A 21,789-nucleotide genomic window follows, 5' to 3' on the forward strand; every position below is an offset into this window, starting at 1 on the left:
TGGACCTCCATATTGGACCATAACCATGTGCAATGCCACACGCATACCTGGAGTCAGTGTAAATGTTTGCTGTGCTATCCTTAGCTACATTGCAGGCTTCTGTAAGGGCTTTCAGTTCAGCCTCTTGTGCTGACGTGTGTGGTGGAAGGGCTTCTTGTATTATGGTGTCATGTATAGTGACTACAGCATACCCTGTAACAAATTTTCCTCTTTCTGTTAGGTACCTGGAACCGTCCACAAACATCTCATAGTCAGGATTTTCCAATGGAGCATCAGTAACATGACTGACGCCGACTGTCTCTTAAGACATCAGGTGAACACAGTCATGCTGATGTTGGCTGTCAAATAAGTCATCTTCTGAGAGGGAGTTTAAAAATATCTCATCATCTACTCCCCCTTTGAATCATGAACTCCTACTGGTAAAAGAGTTGCAGGATTCAAAAGTCAAACAACGCTGAAATAAGATGTTGGAGGAGGATTGTAGAGCAAATTCTATTTTGCTCTGTCTTGCCAAAGACAAATGACGTCTGTCTACCTGTGTGAGGATTGCATGGATGTCATGTGGTGTGTATACCACCAGGGGGTGATCTAGGACAACGTCGGAGCTTTTTTCAAGCAGGGCCTGTACTTAGAGTACAACCCTTACATGAGGGCATTCCCCATGCGACAGCATCCAAACGTGCAATATAATATGCCACAGGACGCTTCCTATCTCCATGTTGTTGTGTAAGAACTGCAGTAGCATGCCCCATCATCTCAGTGACATAGATTTGAAAGGGCTTCTGATAGGCAGACTGAGACAGTCATACAAAGGCTGCATGGCCAGAGATGCAGATCTGATCCATGGCCTACAGTATGACACCAAACCCAAAAAGGTATGTAACTGAGCATGGGAGATTGACACCTTAATTTATCTTACCACTTTGGTCCGTTCAGCTGAAAGATGTTTGGTACCTTGGCTCAGACAATGACCTAAAAACACCACCTTTTGCTTACAAAATTGCAGCTTGTCTTTACTGGACTTACAACCGTTCCAGTAGAGGAAACACAGCAGGCTTATGGTAGCGGCTTCACATGTCTGGTTATCTGGGGCACAGAGAAGAAGATCGTCAACATATTGCAATAATACAACAGCATCAGAGGCAGGGTCCCAGGCATTCATGATCAGTGTGAGACACCTTGTGAACTGATTTGGACTATTTTGCGCTCCTTGTGGCAGGACTGTCCACGTGTATTGTTTACCTCTGAAGGTGAAAGCAAACAGCTACTGGCAACACTACCGGGGTCTCTAGCAAAGTTACTTTGTTCAATTCTCTTGGGTCATGGACCATGCGGTAAGTATCTGGTTCGCCCTGTTAGCCTTTCTTTTTGACAGGGAACACTGGTGTGTTTGCCACTGAAATACATTCTTTTAAAGTCTTAGCTTTTAACAATTCTATATTAGTTGTGGCTATAGCATTTTCTTGGGCATGTGTCAGTGGATACTGTTTGATTCTAGGTGGCTTTGCTCCTGGTTTCAAGCTTACCATAACAGGATGAACATCTAATTTTCCCAGATCGGTTTTACTTGTTGCCCACAGATTTTCCGGGACCTGAGACAATAATACATTCTCTTCATCAGTGAGGGTGAATGTGGAGTATTCACCATTGCAGATACTAAACAAAGTATCTCGTGATTGGTATGTGTGGTTTGTACATAAGCTTCACCGGAGGGGTGCAGCATGATGTTACAACCCAGCACTCCCATCACATCAGTACTTAGAATATTGTCTGAGGTTTCGGAAACAAGGAATCTAGTCAAAATCCTGCTCCCCTGAAACTATTGTTAACAGGTTAGACGGGACTTGTAGTGCAGCACAGAATGCAAAGCTTACATTAGAAGACATAAATAAGACACACCGCCATCTGAGTTGTCCAGCCATTGTTATCTTTGTTTTCAATGCAAGATTTATTACCCCTTGTATACAGTGTCTTATCATGGAAGCAGCTGCGCTGGCTCTCCCCACACCTCTCATAGCTGTAGTACTACATATCCCAGCAGACTTATTTATACAATCCCAAGTAAATTCAGTTCTCTACAACTTCTAAACACTCCAGAATTACAAACAATTCATTGAGGTAAGTAAATGTTCAAAATATATCAGTAGAGAAGGCAGAAACCTTAAATAAGGGATCAAGTCTATCCCCTGATCACCATAACAAAAATTGATACACAAAAAAAAAAAAACATTAACCCCTTCCCGACATCCGCCGTAATAGTACGGCGCGTGTCGGGTCTGTAACTATGGCGACCGCCCGGGAGCCGGGCGGCCGTCATAGCCGCCGGGTGTCTACTACTTTAAGCAGTAGACCACCGGCTCTAATGCCTCCGATCGGTCCCCGGACCGATCGGAGGCATTAACCCCTCCGGCGCTGCTGTCAAAGGCGCTGGAGGCGCCATCTTCCCGGCGGCGCATGGGCGCCGCCATTTTGGCAAGGATCGCCGGCTCCTGGAGCATGTTCCAGGGCCGACCCCCCGTTGCCATGACAGCCGGGAGCCTTGTTAAGGGCTCCCAGCCAGTCTGCAAATTCTCTCTTTTGCAGGCTGGTGTATACAGCCTGCAAAAGAGATGATGATTTTTTGCAATGCATTGCAATGCATTAGCATTGTAATGCATTGCATTAGTGATCAGACCCCCTGGGGTTCAACACCCCTAGGGGGTCTAATAAATGCAAAAAAAAAAAAAAAAGTAAAAAAAAATATAAAAAAATATAAAAAGTATTAAAAGTTCAAATCACCCCCCTTTCCCTAGAACAAATATAAAAGTAGTTAAAAACTGTGAAACACATACATGTTAGGTATCCCCGCGTCCGAAATTGCCCGCTCTACAAATCTATAAAAATATTTTTCCTGTTCGGTAAACGCCGTAGCAGGAAAAATAGTCAAAAGTGCCAAACCGCCGTTTTTTCACTGTTTTAATTCTGATAAAAATTTGAATAAAAAGTGATCAAAGCAATAACATTTCCCGAAAATGGTAGAACTAAAAAGTACACCCGGCCCCGCAAAAAAAGACGCCCTATGCATCCCCGTACACCTATGTATAAAAAAGTTACGGCCGTCGGAATATGGCGACTTTTAGAAAAAAAATTTTTTAACACCGTTTTGGAATTTTTTTTAGGGGTCAAAATGTAAATAAAACCATATAAATTTGGTATCCCTGGAACTGTACCGAAACACAGAATACAGGGGACAGGTCATTTTGGCTGCACAGTGAACGCCGTAAAACCAAAGCCCGTAAGAAAGTCGCAGAAATGCATTTTTTCTTCAAATCCACCCCATTCTGAATTTTTTTTCCTGCTTCCCAGTACATTATATAGAATAATTAATGGTGGCATCAGGAAGAAAAAATTGTCCCGCAAAAATTAAGACCTCATATGACTCTGGGAGCGGAGAAATAAAAAAGTTATGGGGTTTAGAAGGAGGGGAGTCAAAAACGAAAAACGAAAATCAAAAAATGCCTTCGGCGGGAAAGGGTTAAAGAGCAGATATGTGAGTGACTTCTGATTTACTTATATGTCTAGCACCTTGTAACAAACAATGTTCCAGAAACGCCACTTTAGTTTTGCAGAACTGCAATTTATCTTTACCTGTGTGTACATATTAGGGGAGTTCTGTGCCCCTTGTGGTAAGATAGTTCACATGTATTGCCTACCCCTATGGTGCCTAATCCCATATCAGAAGAAACATCTGAGTAACAATGACCAATAACAATATACATGTATAAGTATTAGATAAAACTTTTTCACACAATAAATCCCAATTGTTAACATTCATGGATTTATAGTATAAACCATAACCAATATTTATATTACTTAACCCCTTAGCGACCCTTGACGTAACTGTACGTCATGGGTCGCATGGGGATGTATGGAGCGAGCTCACACGCTGAGCTCGCTCCATACACGGCAGATGCCGGCTGTATAATACAGCCAGGACCTGCCAATAACAGCAGCGGTCGGTGCCCGAGCCGATCGCTGCTGTTAACCCTTTACACACTGCGGTCAAACGTGACCGCAGTGTGTAAATGGCGCCGGCGGCATGGGCGCCGCCATGTTTCACCGATCGCCGCCCTCCTGAACGTCACAAGAGGGCGGTGATCAGTTGCTATGACAGCCGGAAGCCTATTGAAGGCTTCCAGGCTTGTCTCTGCCCGAGATCTATTAGACGATGCCAGAGGCAGCGTGTAATAGAAGTGCTGCGATTCTGCTATTCACTGCAGTACTGTAGTATTGCAGTGAATAGTATGAGCGATCAGACCCCCTAGGTTTCAAGGTACCTAAGGGGTCTGATCATAAATGTAACAGAAGAAAAAAAAAAGTTTTTAAAAGTATTAAAAAAATAAAAAAAATATAAAAGTTCAAATCACCCCCCTTTCCCTAGATCAGCTATAAAAGTAATTAAAGAACATTAAACATAAACATATTAGGTATCCCTGCGCTCCAAAATGCCCGAACTATTAGAATATTAAAACATTTATCCCGTACTGCGAACGGTGTAGCGGCAAAAAAAATAAAACAGCCAAAAAGCGTTTTTTTCAACACTTTGCCTCCTATAAAAAATTGAATAAAAAGTGATCAAACCATCGGATCTTTCCCCAAATGGTATCAATAGAAACGTCATCTTGTCCCGCATAAAAAGACACCACAACCAGCTCCATACATGGAAATATGAAAAAGTTACAGGTGTTAGAACATGATGACACAAATTTTTTTTTCTATTTTGCAAAGTTTATCATTTTTTTAAAAGTATCAAAAAATTTCAAATACTATATAAATTTGGTATCACCGCGTTTGTACTGACACGTAGAACACAGGTAACATGTCATTTGTACCAAACAGTGAATGCTGTAAAAATTAAACCCATAAGAAAATGGCGCAAATGCATTTTTTTCTCCAATTGCGCCTCATTCTGAATTTTTTTCCAGCTTCCCAGTACATTGCACAGCATATTGAATGGTGCCATTACAAAGTACAATTTGTCCCGCAAACAATAAGCCATCGTGTGACTCTGTGAACTGAAAAATGAAAAAGTTATGGCTCTTGAAATGTGAGGAGGGAAAAACGAAAATGCGAAACCAAAAAATGGCCTGGTCCTTAAGGGGTTAAGGAGGGAAAATACATTTCCTCACCATTCCTGGTGTTATGTAACTGGATCTTTTATTACAATGAAAAAGCGAAATTTCTAACAAAGTTACATAGTTACTTCCTGCCGATGGAATCCATACCACAGGATCGGTGGCTGCAAATTCTTGATAATGAATTAATATGGAAAAACAATGTGGTAAGTTTTGTGATTTCTGGTTTTCAGTCTTTGTTATGTGTAGAATATACAGTAATACTCTTCACGGTGCAGAACGACTGCCGGACTGGTGGACAGTGCTTTATGTTATTGCTCTACAAATCCTTGTTCCATGTTGAAGCATTGTTTCTGGAAACTATACAGTATATTACGTGATGCTATATGTATACTGCTACAAACTTGGATTGGAGTCATGACTAACGCTAGGGGCACACATCATCTTTGGTGACAATGTTGCTGTTTTGCTGTGTTGTTGTAAGTGACTTGAGTAACATTGTCACCAGGAGGATGCTTCCACCCAGACCTCTAGGTTAAAAAACATTGTGCACAGTCTTATTATTTTGCGTATACAGCATTTATGGGGTCTTAATGTGACTCCAGCAGTAGTAGAAGTAGAAGTTCACATTAGTGATTAAGGCCGGGTTCACACGGAGTTACGTGCCGCGAGATTTGGCACGTAGACGCCGCGTGACCCTTTGCGTGCCGTACACGCTCCCATTCATTTCAATGGGAGCGGGGAGCGTATGCGCCGCGCTAGTTTGCGGCCGTGCATTTATTCACGGCCGCAAACTAGCGCGGCGCATACGCTCCCCGCTCCCATTGAAATGAATGGGAGCGTGTACGGCACGCAAAGGGTCACGCGGCATACACGTGCCAAATCTCGCGGGACGTTACACCATGTGAACGAGCCCTAAGGGGTCCAGATTACCAAAGGGACTGGCTGGAATAGCCAGTGAAAGATATCTGGTGCATTATCAGTTATACAACCTATTATTTGGCTAAGTTTAAGACAGAAATTTATACCAAATTAATGCAAATGTTGTTACAAGTTAAAGGCGTATTCTCATCTCAAATACCATATGAAAATTCAAGCGTTTTCCAAAATACATTGCTTTAGACATGCAGCTTTGTTTACCTGCTATGTGTGATTATTATTCTCATTGTTAACACAACATTTCCTTGGTCCCTGGCCGGGACTTTGTCCTTACCCAGCATCTCCAGATGGGTGACGTGACTATCGGCTCTCTGGAGGGGAGGGGGGCTGAGTTTTCAGCATCACAGTTCCTCTCACAGCTGTTATCTCCTGCTCTTAGCTCCCCTGGGTCTCCGATTATTATACTCTGGGGTTTGAAAAGACCCAGTGTATAATAATTGTTCATGGGTGTCCACAATAGGGCATTATACTTTGTGCAGGGGCCACTATGGGGTATAATACTGTGTGCAGGGGCCACTATGGGACATAATACTGTGTGCAGGGGCCACTATGGGACATAATACTGTGTGCAGGGGCCACTATGGGACATAATACTATGTGCAGGGGCCACTATGGGACATAATACTGTGTGCAGGGTCCACTATGGGACATAATACTGTGTGCAGGGGCCACTATGGGGCATAATACTGTGTGCAGGAGCCACAATACTGTGTGCAGGGGCCACAATACTGGATGCAGGGGCCACTATTGGACATAATACTGTGTGCAGAGGCCACTATGGGAGATAATACTGTGTACAGGGGCCACTATGGGACATAATACTGTGTGTAGGGGCCACTATGGGGCATAATGCTGTGTGCAAGGACCACTATGGGACATAATAGTGTGTGCAGGGGCCACTATGGGACATAATACTGTGTGCAGGGGCCACTATTGGACACAATACTGTGTTCAGGGGCCGCTATGGGACATAATACTGTGTACAGGGGCCACTATGGGACATAATACTGTGTGTAGGGGCCACTATGGGGCATAATGCTGTGTGCAAGGACCACTATGGGACATAATAGTGTGTGCAGGGGTCACTATGGGGGATAATACTGTGTGCAGGGGCCACTATGGGACATAATACTGTGTGCAGGGGCCACTATGGGGGATAATACTGTGTGCAGGGGCCACTATGGGACATAATACTGTGTGCAGGGGTCACTATGGGGGATAATACTGTGTGCAGGGGCCACTATGGGACATAATACTGTGTGCAGGGGCCACTATGGGACATAATACTGTGTGCAGGGGCCACTATTGGACACAATACTGTGTTCAGGGGCCGCTATGGGACATAATACTGTGTACAGGGGCCACTATGGGACATAATACTGTGTGCAGGGGCTACTATGGGGGATAATACTGTGTGCAGGGGCCACTATGGGACATAATACTGTGTGCAGGGGCCACTATGGGGGATAATACTGTGTGCAGGGGCCACTATGGGACATAATACTGTGTGCAGGGGCCACTATGGGACATAATAGTGTGTGCAGGGGCCACTATGGGGGATAATACTGTGTGCAGGGGCCACTATGGGACATAATACTGTGTGCAGGGGCCACTATGGGACATAATACTGTGTGCAGGGGCCACTATGGGGCATAATACTGTGTGCAGGGGTCACTATGGGGCATAATACTGTGTGCAGGGGCCACTATGGGACATAATACTGTGTGCAGGGGCCACTATGGGGCATAATACTGTGTGCAGGGGTCACTATGGGACATAATTGTGTGTACATGGGGCCACTATGTAACATAATAGTGCAGGTAGAAATGAGGGGGTGGGGGATTTGTCAGGGTTTTTGGGGAGGTCGGTCGGTCCGGATCTTCGGCGGGTGTTGGTCGGGGGGAAGGCCCCATGTCAAAAGTTTGCCTCGGGGTCCCACCATTCCTAGTTACACCACTGAGCCAGACTGTTCTTAATAACTATAAGCCATAAGGGCCATTCATCAAAATTTCTAAATTTCTTGTACTAAAAACTGTGTTTTATGGTCCAAAACTAGAAAAAATAGTTTAAAAAAAAGCTAAATAAAAAATAACCACCTGATTTATTGGTTAGACATTTATCACATACACTATACATGCTGTAACAGTAATTATAAAGGATATATATTTTGATCTTAGAAGCCACAATCTCGTTGCAATGACAAATGTCCTCCTGGTTCCAGAAAAGCTCCTAATGGAGGATATCACGTCTGCTGCTATGACTGTGTCCCGTGTTCTGAGGGAGAGATGTCCAATACAACAGGTAAGAAAGTGCTTTCACTTCAATCATCACAAATCACAGAATCAGTAGATGGAAAAGAGTTTTTCTGTCGATTTTCCAACATTTTATCTCCAAACTTCTGGTAGATGATGTTTGCTGAAAATCAACAGTGAAATATAAAATTATCTTCAGACGATGGAGGAGATTTCGGGTACATGAATATAATCGGGATTTACATGGAGAAAATCCGTATCAAAATCCACATGTATAGTACTGTGCATATCATTAATATTCGGTGTGACCTTTACCCTTTGCCTTCCATCGGTTCTTCTTGGTACTTGCAGACAGTTTTTGACGAAGTGGCCAAGGAGGTTGTCCCTGCCACCATCTTGGAGAACTAAGCCCAGATCTTCTGTGGATGTAGGCCTGCTCCAATCTTTCTGTTTTCTCATATCATCCCAGGCAGACCGGGTGATGGTGGGATCAGGGCTATCTGTGGAGCCATATCATCACCTCCAAGACTCCTACAAAGGGCGAAGGTCACACCTAAAACTGATGCGATTTACATTTCTTTTGTCTTTATACACTTTGTATTTTGCTCATTGAATATTAACCCTTCTATTAATCTGGCAGTCGGTATAAATCCCCTGGATCAATGTGTCCTTAAAATCTAGTGTCCATAACCTGTTATATTGTTCTCTTCAAGAAAGGCAGCCAGGCCCACTTTGAGCTTATTTAATGAATCCGCCATCACCACTTCCTGGGGCAAAGAGTTGCAGAGCCTCGTTGTTCTTACTGTGAAGAATCCCCTTCTATGTTTCTGGTAGAACTTTCTCTCATCCAGATGTAGAGGATGTCCTCTTGTCACTGTCACTGGCCTAGGAGTAAAAAGATCCTTAGAAAGTTCTTTGTGTTGTCCCTCTTTCATTGGCAGTCTTACCCAGTAATTTACTATTTAGTCCATAGTCAGACATTTTATTACGTCGACCAAAGTGCATTACCTTACATTTGTCAACATTAAACTTCATTTGCCATGTCTCCGCCCCCCATGCTTCCAGTTCCCTTAGATCCCCTTGTAATATTCTACTATCCTCCTCATTATTTATTACCTTACAAAGTTTAGTATCATCTGCAAATATGGACACCCTGCTCTATAATATGGACACCCTGCTGTGTAATATGGACCCCCTGCTCTGTAATATGGACCCCCTGCTATGTAATATGGACCCCCTGCTCTTTAATATGGACCCCCTGCTCTGTAATATGGACCCCCTGCTATGTAATATGGACCCCCTGCTCTGTAATATGGACACCCTGCTCTGTAATATGGACACCCTGCTGTGTAATATGGACCCCCTGCTATGTAATATGGACCCCCTGCTCTGTAATATGGACACCCTGCTATGTAATATGGACACCGTGCTCTATAATATGGACACCGTGCTCTATAATATGGACACCCTGCTGTGTAATATGGACACCTTGCTCTGTAATATGGACACCCTTCTCTGTAAACCCTCTACCAGGTCATTAATAAACATGTTAAACAGGAGAGGACCTAATACTGATCCCTGTGGCCTCCCACTGGTGACTGTAACCACTCCAATGATAACCCCTGTGGCACCTTACTGGTGACTGTGACCCAGTCTGAATCTTTACCATTAACAAGTACCCTCTGTTTCCTATCAGTGAGCCAGTTGCTAACCCAAATGCAAATATTTTCACCGAGATCCAAAATTCTTATTTTGAATACCAACCATTTATGTGGTACAGTATCAAAATCCTTTGAAAAGTCCAGATAAACACCACATCCACTGTATTACCCATGTCCAGATACACCACGTCCACTGCATTACCCATGTCCAGATACATCACGTCTACTGCATCAGCCAGGTCCAGATACACCATATCTACTGCATCACCCATGTCCAGATACACCACGTCTACTGCATCACCCATGTCCAGATACACCACGTCTACTGCATTACCCATGTCCAGATACACCACATCTACTGCATCACCCATGTCCAGATACACCACGTCTACTGCATTACCCATGTCCAGATACACCACGTCTACTGCATTACCCATGTCCAGATACACCACGTCTACTGCATTACCCATGTCCAGATACATCACGTCTACTGCATCACCCATGTCCAGATACACCACGTCTACTGCATTACCCAGGTCCAGATACACCACGTCCACTGCATTACCTATGTCCAGATACACCACGTCTACTGCATTACCCATGTCCAGATACACCACGTCTACTGCATTACCCATGTCCAGATACACCAGGTCCACTGCATTACCCATGTCCACATACACCACGTCTACTGCATTACACATGTCCAGATACACCACGTCTACTGCATTACCCATGTCCAGATACACCAGGTCCACTGCATTACCCATGTCCAGATACACCACGTCTACTGCATTACCCAGGTCCAGATACACCACGTCCACTGCATTACCCATGTCCAGATACACCACGTCTACTGCATCACCCATGTCCAGATACACCACATCTACTGCATTACCCATGTCCAGATACACCACGTCTACTGCATTACCCATGTCCAGATACACCACGTCTACTGCATTACCCATGTCCAGATACACCAGGTCCACTGCATTACCCATGTCCAGTCTTGAACTGACCTCCTCATAGAAGCTGATCAGATTTGTCTGACAGGACCGATTCCTCATAACCCATGCTGATTGGGTGTTATAAGATTATTTACATTGAGATACTCCAGGATAGCATCTCTTAGAAAGCCCTCAAATATCTTTCCCACCACAGAAGTTAAACTTACTGGCCTATAGTTTCCAGGTTCCCTTTTACACCCCTTTATGAAAATTGCCACCGCATTTGCTATTCGCCAATCCTGTGGAACAGACCCAGTCATTACTGAATCCTTAAATATTAGATATAAGGGTCTGTCTATGACCATGCTTAATTCCCTCAGAACTCGGGGGTGTATTCCATCTGGAGCGAGCAATTTCTCTATTTTAGTGTTTTGCAGGCGGTGCCGCACTTCTTCCTGGGTTAAGCAGGTGATGTGTAATTGAGAGTTCACGTTACCCCTAATCATGTTTCTGGCCAATGGATTTTTTTGTGTAAACACTGCAGAGAAGAAGGCATTTAATACTTGTGCTTTTTCCTCATCCTACCGTAGCGCTTTAGTGTCAGAAGGGCGTTTCTGACAGTTAGCCAGGGACACCCTTCTGCTCAGCAGCGTCTATCGCGCTGTAGAGTGTGAGCGGGGAGGAAAGCCCCCTCCCTCTGCTCACACAGCTCGTTCATAGACGAGTATTATCAGGAGAGGGAGGGGGGAGTTCTTCCCCGCTCACACAGCACAGCGCGATAGGCACTGCTGGGCAGAAGGGCGTCCCTGGCTAACTGTCAGAAACGCCCTTCTGACTGTAAATCGCTACGGTACTGGGACCTATAGCGCTTTACACCAGGCACAGATCGGGAAAGCGGATAGCGCGCTGAATTCAGCGCACTGTCAGCTTTCCAGCAGTATATAAAACTGCATGTGCCCGATCTGATGAAAGGTCCTCTTTAAGTAGGCGGATCATTGATGCCAACAACAAGCTCATCATATGGCGTCCCAGCGAGCTACTGAGATTCAACCACAAAATAGCAGGTCCGCACTCCTTGGGCTCCATAAAATATAACTTTTAATAAGCCATTAAAAACTCACATAACATAGAACAAAAATGTGAAAAGTTAGAAAAAAAGACACATAGTGCTTAAAACCGCCGACGCTTTTCGAGTTTTTAATGGCTTATTAAAAGTTATATTTTATGGAGCCCAAGGAGTACGAACCTGCTATTTTGTGGTTGAATATTCAGTTGTGAAGCTTGTCTCGTTCAGTCCAGAGGTAAAAGGCCGTGCACCCAGAGGGAGACTTTGGAGCATACAGTCCTATGAAAAAGTTTGGGCACCCCTATTAATCTTAATCATTTTTAGTTCTAAATATTTTGGTGTTTGCAACAGCCATTTCAGTTTGATATATCTAATAACTGATGGACACAGTAATATTTCAGGATTGAAATGAGGTTTATTGTACTAACAGAAAATGCGCAATATGCATTAAACCAAAATTTGACCGGTGCAAAAGTATGGGCACCTCAACAGAAAAGTGCCATTAATATTTAGTAGATCCTCCTTTTGCAAAGATAACAGCCTCTAGTCGCTTCCTGTAGCTTTTAATCAGTTCCTGGATCCTGGATGAAGGTATTTTGGACCATTTCTTTCTACAAAACAATTCAAGTTCAGTTAAGTTTGATGGTCGCCGAGCATGGACAGCCTGCTCTCAAATGATCTGAAAACAAAGATTGTTCAACATAGTTGTTCAGGGGAAGGATACAAAACGTTATCTCAGAGATTTAACCTGTCAGTTTCCACTGTGAGGAACATAGTAAGGAAATGGAAGACCACAGGGACAGTTCTTGTTAAGCCCAGAAGTGGCAGGCCAAGAAAAATATCAGAAAGGCAGAGAAGAAGAATGGTGAGAACAGTCAAGGACAATCCACAGACACCTCCAAAGAGCTGCATCATCATCTTGCTGCAGATGGTGTCACTGTGCATCAGTCAACAATACAGCACACTTTGCACAAGGAGAAGCTGTATGGGAGATTGATGAGAAAGAAGCTGTTTCTGCAAGCACGACACAAACAGAGTCGCCTGAGGTATGAAAAAGCACATTTGGAGAAGCCAACTTCATTTTGGAAACAAAGATTGAGTTGTTTGGTTATAAAAAAAAAAAAGGCGTTATGCATGGCGTCCAAAAAGAAACAGCATTCCAAGAAAAACACTTGCTACCCACTGTAAAATTAGGTGGAGGTTCCATCATGCTTTGGGGCTGTGTGGCCAATGCCGCCACCGGGAATCTTGTTAAAGTTGAGGGTCGCATGGATTCCACTCAGTATCAGCAGATTCTTGAGAATAATGTTCAAGAATCAGTGACGAAGTTGAAGTTACCCCGGGGATGGATATTTCAGCAAGACAATGATCCAAAACACCGCTCCAAATCCTCAGGCATTCATGCAGAGGAACAATTACAATGTTCTGGAATGGCCATCCCAGTCCCCAGACCTGAATATCATTGAACATCTGTGGGATGATTTGAAGCGGGCTGTCCATGCTCGGCGACCATCTAACTTAACTGAACTTGAATTGTTTTGTAAAGAGGAATGGTCCAAAATCCCTTCATCCAGGATCCAGGAACTGATTAAAAGCTACAGGAAGCGAAGAGAGGCTGTTATCTTTACAAAAGGAGGATCTACTAAATATTAATGTCACTTTTCTGTTGAGGTGCCCATACTTTTGCACCGGTCAAATTTTGGTTTAATGCATATTGCACATTTTCTGTTAGTACAATAAACCTCATTTCAATCCTGAAATATTACTGTGTCCATCAGTTATTAGATATATCAAACTGAAATGGCTGCTGCAAACACCAAAATATTTAGAACTAAAAATGATTAAGATTAATAGGGGTGCCCAAACTTTTTCATAGGACTGTATCTATATGGTGAGATCGAGACTTTTTTCTTTGATTTATTTGCATTTGTGAGCTACTGAGATGCTGGAACAATCACAGGCAAAATGCCAGGAACAAGTTCAGCCAGCTTGAGAGCTGCCAAAACGCTGGCGCAGGAAAAAATTTTTTATTGCTCACATATTTTTCATTTCTCTCTGGACCCAATTCTGAAATCCATGCCGAACAAGTCGCGGGCAGAAGCTAGTTGTTACATACGAATTATAAAACATTACAGGTCTTGAGAGTGTCTGCAGTTTCATATATATGTACAGTTGTGGGAAATTACTTTTTATTAATACTTAATTTGTTAAATTTTTTCCAGACAGTGAAATTTGCCACAAATGTCCTGAAGATCAATGGCCAGACCCAGAGAAAACAAGATGTCTTCCTCGAGTGTATGAATTCCTCTCTTATGAAGATGCTATAGCTTCTTTCTTCTCCATAACTGTGATCCTCTGTTGTGCCATAACCTGCTTTATCATAAGACAGTTCATTGTATATTGGGACACTCCTCTTGTGAAGGCCAATAACCGGACAGTCAGCTTCATCCTCCTGGTCTCCATCTTCCTCAGCCTCCTCTGTGTCTTCTTCTTCATTGGTTGTCCAGTGAATATAACTTGTAAACTGAGACAAACATTCTTTGGATTTTTCTTCTCTACTGTTGTCTCTTGTGTTTTGGCCAAGACGATCATGGTCTACATTGCTTTCAAAGCCACTAAACCAGGCAGTTCCTTGAGGAAGCTAGTGGGAGTCAGATCATCCTATTATATTGTGGGTATATGTTCTTCTATACAGCTTCTAATATGTATTGTGTGGTTGTTGGTGTCTCCTCCGTATGTAGAGTTTGACCATCACTCTTATCCTGGGAAGATCATCATTCAGTGTAATGAGGGCTCAGATCTCTGGTTCTACTCCATGTTGGGTTATATGGGGCTCCTGGCCGCTGTCAGCTTTCTTCTGGCTTTCATGGTGAGGACATTACCGGACAGTTTTAATGAGGCCAAGTACATCACCTTCAGCATGCTGCTGTTCTGTAGTGTCTGGATTGCCATGATCCCGGCTTATCTGAGCACCAGAGGGAAATACATGGTGGCCGTGGAGATATTCGCCATATTGACCTCCAGTGCTGGGATATTAGGCTGTATATTTTTTCCTAAATTATATATTTTAAGCTTTAAACTTGAGCTTAACTGCAGAAAGCAAATAGTCGAAAAGGAACATTTGTAGCATCGATGTATCACATGTGGTTCCTGCCCAATGTCTGAGTAATGGATGAAAGATACAACATTACTTCTAGTATACCCTAAGTTATGTAGGACATTTGTTACTTGCACTCGTGGACCTAAGTTGTTGTTTAGTAATGTCTTCATTGTTATGTTTATTTATTAAATAAAATGATCATTCACCTATATCATCTTTGGAATGGTGGACAAATGTTGTGTAAACTAGTATTTTTAGACCATACGCCTAAATCTATGTTCACACTTGCATTCAGGGTTTTCTATCATTCCTGTGAATCTTAAGTAATAATGTGCTCAAAAAACCTCTTAAGTTTCATATTATTTTGACTCCAGTCCTAAAATTCATTTCAATCTGAATAAATTTGTGGAATCTACAGATAAGACAGCTGCAGGTGGCTACCCCTGTGTTCTCCCCTGCTGCCTGTGGTTGCCCCCTCCTCATATATAGATTTGGCAACCTTTGTATTCCTCCTTACCCACCTCTCCCACCGACCTAGTAGCAATAGTGAGCAGTATTTACCTCTGGCTCCCTGAGCCCCCTGCGCTGCATTCAGCAGTCCAATCTAAGTGCTGGAATTGCTATTTACCCAAGAAGAGGTTAATTGTGGTGTTTCCATGAGTGCAAGGACCCCAACATTAGGAGAAAGATCCCCATACTCTGGTACATGGAAGCCCCAAATGTGCTGCCTCCATATGAGGAAGCTGCACAAGGACTGGGACAGATATTTATGGCAATTGTATTGTTTATTTAATCAATGTAACGTAATGTTTTTTTTCTTTCTGTTATTTTTTCAGAGCCACTAAATATTATCTGGTGGACTCTGCCGATGACTAGTGTCGGTTCTTTTGACACTTAAAAAAAAATCAACAAGGGTCATATGGGGGTCTATTAATGCAATGAAGCATCAGGGGTACTGGAAATAGCTGGGTACAGTCCAGTGCCCAATCATTTAGAGATCATCGGGTACTGGGGTTGATGCAGGCTGGTGTTATTAGGCTGAGGAAATTCAGAACCCTGGTATTTATCACCCTGATAACGCTAGGCAGATATTGCTTTATGATTTATGTGTCTTATTCCTTTTTCTTCTTTTTATGTCTTTGTTGATAGCTCACTGGATCCCATAACACCTGGCCCATTCTCTCTCTCTCCAATCCTCCTTTCCAAATGTTTATTTTGCTCATTGACTCCTACAGGCTTCAATATTCCTGAACAAAAGCTTAATTTCCTATATTCAACATATACAAAAAGAGTACAGATTCTCTTCTCACAGGATATTCACATTAAGACAGGTCATGAAAGATTTATAGTACAGACTAGTACAGACAGTATAGTATAGACTCAAAGTCTAAGTGTATAGACAGGCCTGCATAACTAGCTTTCCTGTACACTATTAGATGAGAAGGGGGATATTGAGGGTTACTATACTATTTTCTTTTGCTGCACTTGAGGGTGCTGTAGTGACATCCCAGGATTAGGATAGCAAAAGCTCAAACTCTAACAGCTTATCTACTAAGTTTTTACATTGTGGAACCCCAACCTTTATGTGATAACCTATGCAAAGATAAGATCATCAGTGCCTTCAGGTGGTTGCAGTCCAAGAGAAGAGACACTTCTAACCCCTCCATCCATCATCTAGAATACTAGGCAGATATTGCTTTATGTTTTATATATCATATTCCTTTTTCTTCTGCTCGTTTTATGTTTTTGATGATATTTTGATGGATCCCTTAACACCTGGCCCACTTTATCTCACTCCAATTCCCCCCTTGATGTCCATTTTGCTCATTGACTGTTACAGATTAGATGAGAAGGGGGTAATGAGGGTTACTAGTCTATTTTCAAAGCTTTTGCTGCGCTCGAGGGTGCTGACAGTGACATCCAATGACTATACAAAGACCAAACTATAACAGCTAATCCATTAAGGTTCTAGGTGGTGGAACCCCATCAACCTTCCAGTGATAACCTATACAAAGATAAGCTCATCAATGCCTTCAGGTGGTTGCATTTCAGAATAAGGGCGCGTTCACACGGTGTAACATCCCGCGAGATTTGGCACGTGTACGCCGCGTGACCCTTTGCGTGCCGTAGACGCTCCCATTCATTTCAATGGGAGCGGGGATCGTATGCGCCGCGCTAGTTTGCGGCCGTGAATAAATGCACGGCCGCAAACTAGCGCGGCGCATACGATCCCCGCTCCCATTGAACTCAATGGGAGCGTGTACGGCACACAAAGGGTCACGCGGCGTACACGTGCCAAATCTCGCGGAACGTTACACCGTGTGAACGAGCCCTAAGAAACACTTCTAAACAATCCAGCCTATTAATATTATAAAAAGTTTGTGAGTTTGGATGTTTGTGTGGATGTTTGTTCCTCAATCACGCAAAACCCGCTCGACCGATTTGGCTGAAAGTTTCCACAAACATAGTTAATACACCCGATTGCGCAATAGGCTACTTTTCGTCACAATAGCGCACATACGTTTGTGCCAGGACCCCCACAAAACCCAAACTCACACCACCATCTCTGCAATCTCACACACTTTGGACCATAGCAAGCCACAAAATTCATATTGCCCTCTACAGCCTCGCCCCTAACCCCACACAATCACATATACAGATACTTTACCACTTTGCCCCTCACCTTAACAATACTCCAGTAGGCTCTCTTTAACGCTCCGGAGCAGCCATGTTTGCCGACCCCCACCGCTCTGACAATCCGCGACACCACCCACCCATGTCAATACCCCTAGGCGCTCTAATAAATGCAAAAAAAAAAATAAAATAAAATAAAAAGTATTACAAATTCAAATCACCCCCTTTTCCCTAGAACACATATAAAAGTAGTTAAATACTGTGAAACACATACATGTTAGGTATCCCCACGTCCGAAATTGCCCGCTCTACAAAGCTATACAAATATTTTGCCTGGACGCTTAACGCTGTAGCGGCAAACATACTGAAAAGTCCAAAACCGCTGTTTTTTCACTATTTTCATTATCATACAAATATCAATCAAAAGTGATCCAACCAATAGCATTTCCCAAAAATGCAACAACTACAAACTACACCCGACCCCGCAAAAAAATGTCAGAATATGGCAACTTTTAAAAACAAAAAAATGTCAACACACTACTGGCAGAAAATAACAAAGCATACAATGTCGTATATCGAGGTATATTCACTTCAAATACCTCTGTCCCAAAGTCACTATGTACAGTTTATACCAACACCGTATAGCGGCTCAAATACAAATTACATTCATCACAAAAGTCTCACATATTCTCTGAATTAAAGCAAAAACAACATACAAAGTTACATTTCAGATCCCATCCCTTATACACAGTACGAAAACCTTACCCGCGCCTGTATTTACCCACTGCTACAATCACCACAGACGAAGTCGCGGGTACCAGCTAGTCATTTATAAACTCGGAGGAGAGTGAGTCCTTCACAGATTTCAGAGAGGGAATTCAGGCCGACCTCTAGAATATAAAAAGATGAGGAGGTAAAGCTGAAGGAGATCAATGAGGATCTATAATGTAACCCACAAATGTGTTCAGAGATTCCTTGCTCTACAATAGAGATGAGGGCTAGAGTCCAAGTCAGAAACAGATGCTGTGAAATCTCCAGGGGAGGTGGAAAATCCATCACTCATCTTTATTGTAGACATTTCTCTCCAAATGTTACAGAGAGTCAGAAAATGGTCAGTGTTGTGAGCTGAATTATGGAGACAGATTCTGATGATTCATCTGTGGCAAATAAACTATATATATATTTGATTGTTTTTGGGTTTATGTGACTCGGAATTGCTGATGTTAGGATGGGGTCCCGCAGATTTGCCTTCCGGCGCACAGCGCCACCTGCGGGCCAATCCAACCCTCGCTCCCGGCGGCGTGCGGTGAAGTCTCTGGAGACTAAGACTCAGTTTTCTCCGACTGAGCATGCTCAAACTTTTTGGAGTCGCTCACAGCCTCCAAAAACAGTTCTCTCTGACTGAGCATGAGCGGTGAGGTCATGGCCACCGCCCCTAATGGGCGGGGACTTTCCTTTAAAAGGAGTGAGTCGACGCCTGCCCGGCACTCACACTTTATCTGAAACTACCAGTCCTAAAGACAGTAGTCCCAGGGAGAGTCTCCAGCGTTTAGGCAGGTGGCAGTCTAGGGTGCTAGTAGATAGACCTGTAAATCCTGAAGGACTGTCAGCTCTACACCAAGGCCTGGAGCAATAGACATTGTTCCAGCCTGTGGAGCTGCAGCAGGTGTGGTTTCCAAGTTAGCCGTGCCCGCCCTGTCTAACTCCGTTGGTAGCTCCTAGCTGTGTGCAGGAGCACCCCTAGCTACTGCAGGGGATTATGTTTGTCACTGACCTGGGGTGAGTGTTAACCCTGGGCAGCTGTCTTATGTTTGTTTCCAGCCTGTTCACATTGGGAGCTGCACTGTCCATTCACTCAGTGAGACTAACTGGTGAACTTGTGTTGCTCCCAGTTCACACTGTGCTGTACCGCTATACTATTGCATTTTGACATACAGCCGCCCATAGGGCCTGTGGACCTCGCTGCAGTGCCTTGCAGCCCAAGAGGTTCTGCGGTTTAAAAATATTATTTTTATATATATACCCAGAACCATAACATAAGTGTGAGCCAAAGTCTTGCTGCTATGTCTGAGCACGCGCAGTTGCAGCGCTATGTGCAGCAATTAGAAGCTCGTCTGCAGTCGCTGGAGCAGCGAGCACCAGCAACAGGGGACACCCCCCTCACTGCACAGTCGCTGGCACAAGCCTTAGCCCAAACACCATCGGCTACTGGCGCAACCCTCCGTCTGGCCCTCCCCAATAAATTCTCAGTAGAGTCGAGGGAGTGTAGGGGTTTTATAAGCCAGTGTACCATCCATTTTGAGATACAGGCGGCCACATTCCCCACTGAAAAAAGTAAGGTGGGGTTTGTTATCTCCCTCCTGGCAGGACGGGCCTTGGAGTGGGCTACGCCATTGTGGGAGCGGGGCGATCCTGTCACTACACGCGCCGTAACATTCCTAGGGTCCCTGAAACAGGTCTTCCTGGGTCCACGGGTCACCTTTGAATCGGCCCTGCAGCTACTTGACCTAAGCCAGGGTTTGGGCCCCGTTAGTACATATGCAGTACAATTTAGGACACTGGCATCCGAGATCGATTGGCCGGATAAGGCCTTGGTGCCAGTGTTCTGGAAAGGATTGGCTCCCCACGTTAAGGATGCTTTGGCAACCCGGGAGGTTCCCCTGACCCTAGAAGCGCTAATCGCCCTGGCCACCCGCATTGACTTGCGACACAGCGCACGGAAACTGGAGGTGGCGACCAACCGAGCCCGTATTCGGTTGGCTCACATATTCCCCTCTTCCAGTCTTCCCGTACGGCCAATAGAGAGTTCCCCTGAGCCTATGGACGTTTCTCGCGCCGGAGCCACTCCCCAGCGTCCGAGGCGAAATTATGTATGCTTCTCCTGCCGCCTGCCAGGGCATCTCTCCTCTCACTGTCCTAAGGGGCAGGGAAACGCCAGCCGCTAGTATCCATTGGTGGGGGATCACTAGCGATGTCTATACCGCCCACCATACTAGTTTTTACTGTTCTCCTAGTGGAAGGTACCCGCACGATATCTGCCAAGGCGTGTATAGACTCAGGAGTAGACTGGGTGTTTATGTCTTCTGAGTTCGCACGCAAAAAAGGCATTCCGTTGGTGTTTCTTCCTCAGCCAATTAAGGTGCGAGTCGTGAATGGCTCCATCTTACCCATTGAAATCACACAACGAACGGTACCGCTAGGCATGTCCCTTCCATCTAAACATAAGGAGACCATTTCATTCTTGTCCCTGCATGAGGGTATGGATGATCTTCTCCTGGGGCTCCCGTGGCTTCGCCAACACTCTCCGCAGATTAATTGGGTCACCGGGGAAATATTGTCCTGGGGTGAGCACTGTCACCAGCATTGCCTGTTACCATCAGAGCAGGTCACTCTCCAACCCGTGACACCCGACCTCTCGGGTCTGCCATCCCAATATTCTGCCTTTGCGGATGTCTTCTCTAAGAGGGCAGCGGAGAGTCTTGCCACCTCACCGCCCCTATGACTGCCCCATAGAGTTGATCTCTGGAGCTGTACCTCCTAGAGGTCACATGTATCCATTGTCGGTATCCGAGACTGAGGCCATGTCCGAATACATCAGGGATAACCTAGCCAGGGGGTTTATCAGGAAATTGGTGTCACCAGCTGGCGCCGGTTTTTTATTTGTAGCCAAGAAGGATGATTCTCTACGCCCCTGCATTGACTATCGGGGTCTAAACGCTGTCACGGTGAAGAATAAATACCCTCTTCCCCTGATCTCTGAGCTGTTTGACAGACTACGTGGGGCTACCGTCTTTACTAAATTGGATCTGAGGGGGGCGTATAACCTGATCCGCATCTGTGAGGGGGACGAATGGAAGACCGCATTTAACACCCGCGACGGCCATTACGAGTATCTTGTGATGCCTTTTGGCCTGTGCAATGCCCCTGCCGTCTTCCAAGATTTCATGAATGACATTTTCCGGGATCTACTCCAGATCTCAGTCGTTGTATATTTGGACGACATACTTATTTTTTCTGCGGATCTCCGCACACATAGAGCCACTGTCGCTGAGGTGCTAAAACGCCTCCGTACAAACCGG

General features: G+C 44.4%; 1 protein-coding gene across 1 annotated transcript; it reads left to right on the forward strand.

Moving 5' to 3' along the window:
* Positions 1-818: 818 nt before the first annotated feature.
* Positions 819-15,103, forward strand: LOC142188761 (vomeronasal type-2 receptor 26-like). The gene is made up of 3 exons (XM_075262011.1): positions 819-875; positions 8,231-8,354; positions 14,199-15,103. Exons 1-3 carry the CDS (start codon positions 819-821, stop codon positions 15,101-15,103), a joined length of 1,086 nt encoding a protein of 361 aa, XP_075118112.1.
* Positions 15,104-21,789: the final 6,686 nt, after the last annotated feature.

Source organism: Leptodactylus fuscus, chromosome 1 (genome assembly GCF_031893055.1).
Source record: "Leptodactylus fuscus isolate aLepFus1 chromosome 1, aLepFus1.hap2, whole genome shotgun sequence".
Lineage (NCBI taxonomy): Eukaryota > Metazoa > Chordata > Amphibia > Anura > Leptodactylidae > Leptodactylus > Leptodactylus fuscus.